The following is a 12,727-nucleotide window of genomic DNA, read 5'->3' on the forward strand; positions in this document are numbered from 1 at the left end:
TTTATGAGCAATTTTAAGGTAGTTGTTGATGTATATAATGCTATATCAGGATCAAAATGATTGAGTCTTGGGGGCATCTTTGTTGTATAATTTAAAATTATGCAAGTAGCATTCCAGTTTAAGCAAAAAATGCAAAAATAGGTGTAATCCCTATTTACCCAGAAATTGCGGTTAATTGGGACGAAATGAGAAATTTGCTAGGGTTGGCACTACTTTTATTTTTATATATAGTTTTAATTAATTTATTTATTTAGTTGCACCAACAAAGTGATCATCAATAAAAAAAAATAATTGAAAAACTGACAAAAGTACATGGCAGATGTCACCTCAATTATAGGTGCAATCGACAGTGCAGTAACAACAATGGGCTTTCTTAGAAACGGTTTATATTTCTTCGTTCTTGGTAAGTACTTAGGGGCTGATATTTTTATCTGGGTTAAGAGATTAGGTGTGTCGGTTATTCCATGGATTAATCAGATGAATACCCCCACTCTGAACAAATATTAACATTTTTGTCCACCTTGAGATTTCATTGTTCTTGTTACATGTCTGTGAAAAATCGACTTACTTTTTTTTTTTTTTTTTTTTTTTTTTATTGCCCTTGTAGGCAGACGAGCATACGGCCCACCTGATGGTGAGTGGTTACCGTCGCCCATGGACTTCAGCAATGCCAGGGGCAGAGCCAAGCCGCTGCCTACCGCTTAATACTCTCCACAAGCCTCGTTTGAAGAAGGACATGTCATAGCGCTCGGGAAACACCGTGGAGGGGAGCTCATTCCATAGCCGGATGGTACGTGGCAAAAAACTTACTTATATTAAATTACTTATCTATTTCAACTAAAGACTTATTCCCAATTTCATAGGCTTCTATTGCTGTTTTTAATATTAAAGGATCATATCTCATAAAAGGCTTTGCACTCTTTGATACGTACACGCGAGGCATATCTAAAAATAGAAAACAATACGTAACTGATAATATAGGGGGCCTAAGAAGACGACGTGCAAGCTGCTCTGCACGCGTTTTATGCATGAGCATCCGGGTGATGGAAGGCCGGCTATCCTCAACCCACGCTGGTTCTGACCCAGCGGGGTATTCCGTAGGATAGACCATTCTAACCGGCGCCATCTAGGCGGGCTTCGGATAGTCTGCCGACCGAGAGGGCTGGTGGTCATGGCGCCGACGACCGCCAGTCCGGCGTCCCGAGGGGGAGGGTGATGAGAGAGATGTGCTCCGCACTAAACGCTTCACTTTCCCCCCTTTGCCTTTTCATGAGTTTTGTCATGCGAGGTTTGGACGTTGGTTGTTGAGAGACAGGAGGTTTTAGTCGGTTCGACTCCGACATGCCCCGCCCTCCATCCCCAGTGAAGGGCGGAAGTCAGGCGATTTCTGATAATATAAATATTTACCAAACAATAAAATAACACATTGATAATTTTGAATAAAAGTTCTAGACAAAGACATCATGAATAAACCAGATTTTTACCAACAAATTTAAAATATATTGTTATAACTACATAGACAACCCTACAAACCTGTACCTATTTATACTTAGGTCGTTTCCATTTCACGTATTCTTATCCCAATTGACCCCTTATTCGTTGTTATTTGTACCTAAGACGTCCCCAATATCCCCAAAAACAACAGATTTTTACATGTATTTTTATTTTATCAAATACATTAAAACCAATCACAACTGAGACTCACCTTTAATATATATGCTGGTTCAAACACTAAATAACGTTTATAAATCACAGTCGTCTTCTATTATTATCAAATAAATAAAAGAGAGCAAAGTTTCTAGCACTAAAATAATTACCACCACAGGAAGTTAATTTGAAACCCGATTTTTTATAAGTTAGCAGCTATTATCATTCATATTCAGAGTTGTTTTGTGAACTTTCAACATTCTACTATTAAACTACAAAAAATGGAAGATTTTGCAACGAATATAAAACTTATATTGAGCGTCGAAAGATTTTCCCGTTTTTTTTTCGATTCGCCTCTCAATCCCTAATCGCCCCATTTTACCGGTACTATTCTGCAAATATATTAAGTGTATAATCTATGCTATTCTGTATTAAGAAAAAATATTTGGAGTGAAATGAAATGAAGTTAATTAATTTGAGACATTAATCAATCGGGATGAAATTAAATGAATAGAAATTATCATCATCATCATCATCATCATCATTTCAGCCTATCGCCGTCCACTGCTGAACATAGGCCTCTCCAATAGATTTCCAGTGCGACCGGTCCATTGCCACCTGCATCCAACGAGACCCAGCGCTTTTTACTAGGTCGTCGGTCCATCTAGTAGGTGGCCGTCCCACACTGCGCTTGCCAGTACGTGGTCGCCACTCCAGGATCTTTCTGCCCCATCGACCGTCCTCTCTTCGTGCTATGTGGCCGGCCCATTGCCACTTCAGTTCACTAATTCTACGGGCTATGTCAGCAACCTTCGTTCTTCTACGGATCTCCTCATTTCGGATTCGATCACGTAGAGAAATGCCGAGCATAGCCCTCTCCATAGCTCGCTGCGCGACTTTGAGCCTTCTAAAAAGATCCCTAGTGAAGCACCACGTCTCCGAGCCGTAAGTCATCACTGGTAACACACATTGGTTGTACGCTTTTGTCTTAAGGCACTGAGGTATTTTGGACGAGAAGACGTTGTGCAGTTTACCGAACGCTGCCCAGCCGAGTTGGATCCGTCTACTGACCTCTCTCTCAAAGTTGGACCTACCTAATCGGACTGCCTGTCCTAGGTATATATATTCGTCAACAACTTCAAGAGTAGAACTCCCAACAGTAACTATGGTGGGTGCAACATGGACATTGTACATGATTTTTGTTTTGTCCATGTTCATTTTAAGACCCACTTGTTGAGAAACCCTACTGAGGTCACCGAGCATACGCCCTAAATCTTCCAGCGACTCTGCCATGACCACGATGTCATCGGCAAACCGAAGATGAGTGATGTATTCGCCGTTAATATTGATGCCAAGACCTTGCCATTCCAGAAGCTTGAAGGAATCCTACAGAGCAGTGATAAACAGTTTCGGAGATATCACATCTCCCTGTCTCACTCCTCTCTCATAGAAATTATACGGGATAAAATATAATCTCAGTAAAATGGTGGTTATTTAATGAAACTTTTCAATTGGACTTTTTGAAAGATTCTGAAATGCTGCGTCTTGCGCCTTTTTTCATTTTCACACATTTTGTGCACTTTCACAGATACTAAATAGTTAAAAAACCACCGTTGTTACAAAAAAAAACATTTCATACAATTCGCTCCTCGCGTTCCCGCCAAAAGTCATTTCCAGTAGAAAGTTGCCCATAAATTACCAACTTTTCATTTTAAAGACACAATAATTTTATTTGTAATTTGATATACTTCAAATGGATAATGGTAATAAAAGTAAAAATGAAAGGCGCGCGTGCGGCGTTCTAATAGGGAAACCCCTCGCTCACTACTCTTTGAGTCGCGCTTGGAGCCGACAACGAGAGCCCCTGATTGGTCGCAACGTGCGATCAGGTGCGGCTACCGGTGCAGCCGGCGTGGCGTTTCGGTTGTTATACAGCCATATTATGAAATTTAGTCTTAGTATTCAATACTATTCAATTAATTACGCTTCGTACTGTTTAAATTGAACGATGCAAAATTGCTGATTGTCGTCGTATAATAGATTAAAAGCGGTTGATGGCGTAAGACACCAAATAATAAGATGTTGGAACTTTTATGCCTGGGTGGGTTAAAAACATGTAGTTGGCGGTTCGTTGACAGCCCTGCAATGTGTTCATGTGTTGTCTAATGTAAAATTTGGTAGTATCTTGTACATTTCTGCACAGCATCTTTACCAACCTACACAACGTTAATAAAAGTAGTTGGTTGGATCTTTACAATTTCATCAGCTTCATTTCTTAAAAGAAAAGTAGCTTTGGATACTTCTTAGCCCATTCGTTAGCTGTCAATGAAAGATAAAATCGATATCTGTTTTGGAGATACGCCAGAATAAGTGCCGACAGACAGAAGGTTTATTTTTAAACACCGTTTAATTCTTTGTGTGCATAAAGTAAGAAGCTTATTTTGACATTACAAACACTTCAATGTTGCTATAAATATATTTTCCCTATATAATCGCTGATAGCCTTGAGGGGCTAGGCCAGCTACGTATGTTCTCGTAAGCGAACCCACGAGATATAACCTGAAAGAAATCGCTAACCTAAGCCATAATAAGAGGAGAGCTTCGCTGTATTCACTACCAGATCGGAATCGCAACCCACTGAGAAGATCCAGCAAGAAACTCAGCGGGTTGTGCCCTGCAAGATTTATTCATTAATTATCCTAAGCGAATTCTCGTTCGAATTAGATCAGTATGAGTGCTATTACTTTTGCACAAATTTTTCTTTTGTACAGTGTATGTTTTACATTTCCTTGAAAATCTATGTTGAAAGCACTGAAGTAGGTCTATGGTTGAAAATGACTTTAAAACTAATATGTCGTTGTCAATGTCAATGTCAACAATTCACGTGGTAGACCTACCTACCGTGTTGTGTTTGTTGAGAACGTGCTGCACTTGCGGCACGCTTAATATTAATGAAAATCTCTAAGTTTTATCGTTCTGAATGAAAAAGTAAACTGAAGGCTTGGTAAGATGTCTATTTCATATATGTTGTCTGGTCTAAACAAAATAGGCTCTGAAACAGGAACCCAGGAGCTCAAGATATTATGTGAAAATCTAAAGGTTAGTATTTGTTTATCGTTATTTAACCAAAATATCTATTTCACTTATTTATATCCGTGCATTACCCTGCCAGTATTTACGTACATAGAATTTCAGTGAAATTAAATTTTTGAGATACCGAAAAAGTTCACTTTCGAATTGCATGTTGATAAACAAAGTAAATTCATTAATGGTGATAATTATATTAAAGGCACACATGTGACTTAATTATAATTTATCGTCGAGTATTTAAGGTTAGCACTATTTTCTTATTATTTTGGAGGCCTTCAGAACTAACTGAAATGTAATTAATGAAATGTAATCAAACACCTATTTTTAATGAGAATACAGTTATAATCCGTATCCTATCAATATGTAAATATAAATTAGTAAAAATAACTCCTGGATTGTCCTTTGGTAAGACTAGTATTATTTATCCCACTTTGACACTAAACAAAAATCCAAGATGTATGCAATAAATAATGAAGATGGTTTTTTTTTCAGACATCTTTATCAAAAAAAGCATTAGAAATTCAAGATATTGTGAAAATTTTATCAGATTACATTCTCAAAATTGATGATGCTATATTGTTCAAAACATATTTATCAAATATACTACTGGCATTAGTGTCATTGAAGATACCACTAAAAGCTATTTTCTCCAGCCCTGATTACATAAAATGTAGTGATTCTGAAAAGATTGCTCATTTGGAGTATTCTGTGATATTAGCTACTTTATGTGATCACCCTGATATTTTGCAGTAAGTGTTTGTTAACTTCATTTAGTAATAAAATTTGGACAGTTCTACCTAGTTCGAAAGCTTTAAGGTATGTACAAATAAAATGAATGTTTCTAAGATATCTTCTAAGCATAATTAAACCATTCACCTAGTAGTGATGAATCCTAAAACAATTAATTAGGGAAAGTTTCCTTGTTTTTTAAATACAGTTTCCATAGAAATTTTATAATCCAACTCTAGAATCCTAAACTCTTAGTACTTTCTAAAAATTCATAGAGACATTTTACGTCCATTAAAGCAATTGTTTAGCTGACGTCATTTTTGCTCTAGAAGGTATAATGCTAACCTGTTGGTGAGTCGGAAAAAAGTCTTCCCATCAGTGAGAACTCTGCAAATTATTTTTAAGCAGGACACATCATGTTGTTATTGACGAACATTTTTAATTTTTTATTTATTTATTTATTAACCTTGAAAACATGAAAAACTGAAAACATTAGACTCATGAATGATGATATGAATGCATGTAAATTGATAGTTAAGTTTTTTATTGATGAGATTTCTTAAATTTTTATAATCCTTTGTAATAGTCACTATGTTTGAATTATGTAAACCAACTTCATTTTCAGATATGCCCTTAAATACTTTGAGATCAATAAAGTACCACCATTTGAGGTGTTCATATATCACGAAGAAGGTTACAATGTTGCTCCAAAGAAACGTCGGCTGCTCGACTGCAGACAGAAGATTAATGATCAACAAATAGTGAACTGCTGCTACACTTTACTTACGAAGCTGCCAAACGAATTGTCTGTTAAATGGGATTGGACCAAATTTGTTGAGAACTTCAGTAATCATGATAACGTTGAGATAAGATGGTAAGTAAAAATAAAATTGAGTAACTGAAATTCTTGAATACAACGTTACGAATATATGAATTGCTGCTGCAGAAGCCTGAATGGAAATGATCTAGTAGCACAAAGTAACATTATTTATTTATTAGACCAACCAAAAGTAGGTTGCAGTTTTTTCCTCATTCCTTTATGGTTAGATGGATGTGTCAGTTGATATCTAATTGTGTAAAAAATTAAGGTATAAATACTACATATTTAATATCTTCATATTAGGACTCAACAACAACACTGCCTATCTATCTTGGGGAGCAGATCTCACTAGGCTATTATTAAAACACATACTTAGTAACCTTACAATACTTTTCTAAACGTTTCTTTTATAAAAGAAAATCTTTCAAAATTCATAATAAAATTTAGTTTGAGAAATGAGTCGTCTATTATCAAAGGTGGCAATCTGCATTTGGACAAAAAAATGGTATTGATATGTCAATACAGATTGATTTGAATATAATCGTCTCGTTCAAAGAATACGGTTCAAAACCTGCATTAAATAAAGGTTAATACTTAATCTGTTATTTATCTAAGATGTCGTTCAGAAGAGTTTTGTGACTGCCAATGGAATACAAAGTCAATAATTCGTTTTTCTGATTTACCAATAATTGTCCAAAAGTCACATAGCCGGCTTTGATAATAGTCGACTCAAATATAAGTGAAATTTCAGTGAATTTTCAATCTAAAAATGAAATTAACTACTAAACATACTAAAAATAATATATCGGTGGGTGAAAGGTGATAAGGGTTTAAGCAACATTTTGCTAAATATGCACAAATAATAATAATTAAATGTCTGTTTTATTTGGTATTAACATCAGCAGTTCAAGTTTTTCCGTTATGATTATTTTTCCAAAGTATAAACTTTAAATAGCTCTCTTGTAATGATGCTTTAACCATATAACCTTTTACCCCTCTATATGATACTGTCTTATATAAATATTATATTTCTATACAGGATGGTTAAAGAATGCATGGTGATCTTAACTAATATGACAGAAGCACAAGCAAAGATACTATCGAACAATATGAAACTCTCTCAACAAGACGTCTTTCACTTTCTCACTCCCAAAAATTTCAAATGCTATACTTTTGATGAAACGGTCAAAGATGAAAAACTTATTATTGATAATGTAGTTAATATTGATGGTATCCTGTTACCATTGTATGATAAGGACAATGTTCAGAATGGTAGTTTGGTTCCTGTAAAATCGACGGTCAATAATTTGAGAAGTCTTGCACTTGCTGTTGCTTCAGGTATGCTGTATTTGAGAATATTGTTTTTATCTATGATTTAATATGCACGAACATGTTTTGTTAATGTTTGATGTTTTAAATTTTCATTAATTAAAGTTATTGTTTATGTGAAAAGCTGAAAAAATAAATTAGACAGTATCTGTTAAATGTGAGATTTGACATATTTTCCGAATTCCTTAAAAAGCCAACTGTGTTACAATGTATTTTAGTGCTCATTTAGATTGTCATAAAAGTTGAGGATTTTTTTAGGTCAACCACTTTGTCTCATGGGACCAGTAGGCTCCGGGAAAACTACTCTTGTGGAACACTTAGCAGCTATAACAGGTCGAAAAGGTACCGCTTTCAAGAAAGTACAGTTGGGTGATCAGACTGATTCTCGAATGCTACTTGGCTCTCATCAATGTACTGATGTTCCTGGAGAATTTAAATGGGGTCCAGGAGTACTAACTGAGGTAATTGCTACAGTTTCAAATTAATTGATATATCATGATGGTATTTATGGGTCGATTGTGTGAGTTGTATGTTAGGTGATAGGGCGCCTCAGGTCTGCGGTTAGAATGATTCCTCGAATTTGACATAAACAGCTTATTAAACACAAAACTTTTACAAATCGTAGAAAACTTGAAGAGCAATGAACACAAGCACAGGTAGATAGTTCAAAACAAAGCTCAGAGAAAGCTTAGACACAACACTTCTGTGTTGTACAGAATCAATATTAATGAAATATAAAAAAAAACTTTAAAGAATGCAGTAAGTGTATGCATGTAAAAAATGTTGTGAGCTTCACGGGCAGAGGACTACCACAGCACACCTTGTGCTGTTGATCACAATTATAGTTACACAGAGCAAATGACAAATGAAAGATTTATGAACGAGTAAATGTCTTTGCTCAGTAGACAGACACTCTAAATGAGTCGTCTATTATCAAAGGTGGCAATCTGTGCATTTGGACAAAAAAATGTTATTGATATGTCAATACAGATTGATTTGAATATAATCGTCTCCTTCAAAGAATACGGTTCAAAACCTGCATTAAATAAAGTATTAGCTTAACCTGTTATTTATCTAAGATGTCGTTCAGAAGAGTTTTGTGACTGCCAATGGAATACAAAGTCAATAATTCGTTTTTCTGATTTACCAATAATTGTCCAAAAGTCACATTGCCGGCTTTGATAATGGTCGACTCAAATGCTTGCAACTTATATGCAAAGTTATGGTGTAAAAGGAATTAGCGTGATTCAGGTTTATGGATTTTTGTTATTCTATGACTTTACCGCTATACTTACAATGCTAGTAATTAAGAGAGACTGTGTTACTTGTCCTTCCTAGCAATATAGTGGTGCCATCATTGCAGCAGTGAACGCTATTGCTAATTCATTTTGTCAGCATATGTCTCATAGGTCATTAACAGTGTTTAAAAAGGTATACTTACAATTGTTACCAGACTTTTCTAACATATATGGGAAAACTTACTAGGAGTGGCATTGTAGTCATAAGTTTTATATTTTCGCCAAACCCCATCCCCATTGATAAACCTTCTTCTTACTAGTGGCTTGTTCAAAAATTACAAAATTTAGTACAATTCAGAACAAACACAACGTACAAATTTAAAATGGATTATGTCAAAGGCGATACTTATACAATATTGATATTAATACAGTTGGTTTTTTGTACTTCAAGGATGACCGAAAAGCTAACCTTGAGCGATATTTGCATTTTATCATTTGTCCACTGAAAAAGTTGTATTGCTTTCTATTGTATCATTTTATTGGGTATAAGCTGTTTTTAAACCGGCCCTATGTACGAAGGTCATGTTCAATATGTTTAAAAAAGTCAAATCCTAAATAATTCATTTCAATGATTCAGATTAATATTTTATTGAATTGATGAGGATTTTTCATGCGTTTGACTATTCAATACGCAACAGCGAATTCGTTAAATTCCTTTTTGAGATATCTCTCACACCGTGCGTCATGATTTCGTAGATTATTACTCATTTTACTGGTGATAGGACATCTTATGAGTCCGCACGGGTAGGTACAATCGCCCTGCCTATTTCTGCCGTGAAGCAGTAATGCGTTTCGGTTTGAAGGGCGGGGCAGCCGTTCTAACTATACTGAGACCTTAGAACTCATATCTTAAGGTGGATTGCGGCGTTTACGTTGTCGATGTCTATGGGCTCCGGAAACCACTTAACACTAGGTGGACTGTGAGCTCGTCCACTCATTTATGCAATAAAAATAAAAATATTTGACATTTATTAAATTGTTAGATTTAAAAGTTTTTTAATGTTATACAACTTTAGATTTTGGATAACAAGATTTAAAAAAAAATTTAAACTATTGTACCAATATATTTTTTTACAGGCTGTACAAAATGGGCATTGGCTTTTATTAGAGGATATTGACTGTGCTGCATTAGACGTTGCTTCAACTCTCAGCTCGCTCATAGAAAGGAACACGCTATGTGTACCCGGGTACAGAGATTCACTACCTGTAACCCCGGGTTTTCAGCTCTTCGTAACTCAGAGGTGCGTATCATTTTAGAGCAGCGGTCGGGGAACTTTTTTAATTATTACCCCAAAATATTTTTGTGTACGTTGATATTACCCCATGGCGAAGAACAAAAAAAAACGAAATCGCTTCTTTTCAGCATCTTTCATAGTATAGTCCCCACGATAATTTTGAAAGAAAAAAAAATATGTTTTCGTTTCATTCAACATCGTGCAATAAAAATCAAACCCGCAGAATTATAATTTGCGTAATTACTGGTGGTAGGATCTCTTGTGAGTCCGCACGTGTAGGTACCACCACACCGCCTATTTCTGCCGTGAAGCAGTAATGCGTTTCGGTTTGAAGGGTGGGGCAGCCGTTATGACTATACTGAGACCTTAGAACTATATCTCAAGGTGTGTGGCGCATTTACGTTTGTAGATGTCTATGGGCTCCAGTAACCACTTAACACCAGGTGGGCTGTGAGCTCGTCCACACATACAAGCAATAAAAAAACCCATTTCGTTTCATCGAGTTTGAAATCACAACGATTCTAAAGAAGTTTCACTTCAATATATACTTTTTACTCACAAAAGTTTCGTTTTAACCCTCCAAAATTTCATTTTACCCCATTTGGGGCAATTTACCCCGGTTCCCCGACCGCTGTTTTAGAAAATAACGCATTATTATCGCCTTCATATATTTTAAATCACCAAACAATGTGTATTTTCAGAACATTAACAACAAATTATGGTTTCCAAAAGAAAATGTCCAACTCTAGTACACTCTTACAGAAACATTTGACGCAAATCAATGTCGAACCACTTTCTCGGTCCGAGCTATGTGAAATAGTACAGACATTATATCCGAGTTTGAATACAATTTGCTCGAGAATCATCGAGGTATTCATGATGTTCTCCGTAGGAAATCACGACACTTCATTACAGACAACTGAGGTTGTTATTGAAAAAAACTCCAATATAAATTTAATAAGGGGTTCAAGACTTATATCCACAAGAGATTTGATGAAATGGTGTTCCCGAGCTGTCGTAGGTTTTGATGTGTCAAGTCCAGGATCTGCTCTCAAAGTACTGCAAGATGCTCTCGACATATTCACTTGTTCGGTTTCAACACCGGAACATAGGTTGGAGCTAGCAAAAAAAGTCGGAACATGCTTAGGTATTGTTGAAACCAAATCGGAATTTTATTGCAAACACTACAAGCCAAACGTATCGCTACACCCCGCTTGTTTTGAAGTCGGAAGAGCTAAAGTACCACGGCTAGAGAAAAGCTTAGAAACTATTGATTTTGATAATAAGCAAGTGGTCTTTTCATTTACTCGTCAGTCCGCATGCTTATTGGAGAAGATAGCGTGCTGCGTTATGTCTAACGAGCCTGTGTTGCTTGTTGGCGAAACCGGTACAGGGAAAACATCTTCCGTCCAGTACTTGGCTAAGCAGACGGGACATAAGTTAATCGTTATCAATATGAACCAACAGTCGGATTCGGCGGACTTGCTGGGTGGTTATAAGCCGGTCGACTTGAAATACGTCATAAAACCTATCAAAAACGAATTTCAAGAGCTCTTCCGTAATTTTTATAACATACAAAAAAATACCAAGTTTCTGAGTCACGTAGAGACTTGTTATGAAACAGAAAGTTGGACTGCATTGTTGGCACTGATGCAACAGAGTCATAAAGCAGCCGTTAATAGATTAAATGCCGAGAAAAAAGAAATTAAGCTGAAGAGGTGGTTAATGTTTGGCTACAAACTGGCCAAATTGGAACAACAAATCAAAGCCGCTTCTAAATTAACTTTTGCATTTATAGAAGGCTCTCTAGTGAAAGCTATGCAGGAAGGTCATTGGGTGTTACTAGATGAGATAAATTTGGCTTCAGCTGAGATTCTAGAATGCTTAGCTGGACTATTAGAAGACAAGAATGACACTATAGACTTATTAGAAAAAGGTGATAAAGTTCCTATAAAAAGACATGCCGATTTCACATTGTTCGCGTGCATGAATCCAGCCACAGATGTTGGTAAAAAAGATTTACCCGTTGGCCTTAGAAACCGTTTTACCGAATTCTTCATAGATGAGTTAACCGAACGAAATGATTTGATGTTGCTCATAGGGGACTATTTATATCATATGAATCTCACGGGGGCAACTTTGGAAGCAATTTACTCTTTCTATTCTGGTATAAGAAAAGAGGCAAAGTTGAATCTAGTCGACGGCGCAGGTAATTAATATAGAATATATATAAAAACTTTTCAAATTTTTAAATGAAATATCAATTTTAAATATCATGAAACCTATAAAATAAAAACATCTGTATATTCTGTAGGTAATGCGCCACACTATTCCCTTCGTACTCTATGCAGAGCCTTAACGGCTGCCTCCAAAGCAAAATGCGGAACAGTGGCAAGGTCACTTTACGAAGCTTTTTGTTTATCTTTCTTAACGCAATTAGATAGCTCTTCGCATCCTATCGTAGAAGCCATGATTGCCAAGTAAGTTATATGTCTTATTAAATATGAATTAAAGATTTTAACGTCATGTAATTAGGTCAGTTTTAGTGCACAGAAAACAATCGACATTTTTTTTTATAT

General features: G+C 36.0%; 1 protein-coding gene across 2 annotated transcripts in view; it reads left to right on the plus strand.

Moving 5' to 3' along the window:
* The first annotated feature begins 4,534 nt into the window (after nt 1-4,534).
* The window catches only part of LOC101735682 (midasin), a 44,370-nt gene continuing 36,177 nt past the window's right edge, over nt 4,535-12,727 (plus strand). For both annotated transcript variants that reach the window (XM_012694238.4, XM_062674030.1), the window contains exons 1-8: nt 4,535-4,746; nt 5,230-5,486; nt 6,092-6,340; nt 7,326-7,624; nt 7,874-8,076; nt 9,991-10,154; nt 10,850-12,357; nt 12,463-12,628. In XM_012694238.4, coding sequence (XP_012549692.2) covers nt 4,657-4,746; nt 5,230-5,486; nt 6,092-6,340; nt 7,326-7,624; nt 7,874-8,076; nt 9,991-10,154; nt 10,850-12,357; nt 12,463-12,628 — 2,936 coding nt within the window. In that variant the 5' untranslated portion in view covers nt 4,535-4,656. The remainder of the gene's footprint in view (nt 4,747-5,229; nt 5,487-6,091; nt 6,341-7,325; nt 7,625-7,873; nt 8,077-9,990; nt 10,155-10,849; nt 12,358-12,462; nt 12,629-12,727) is intronic.

The sequence above is a fragment of the Bombyx mori genome, chromosome 19 (assembly GCF_030269925.1).
Source record: "Bombyx mori chromosome 19, ASM3026992v2".
NCBI classification, from domain to species: Eukaryota; Metazoa; Arthropoda; class Insecta; order Lepidoptera; family Bombycidae; genus Bombyx; species Bombyx mori.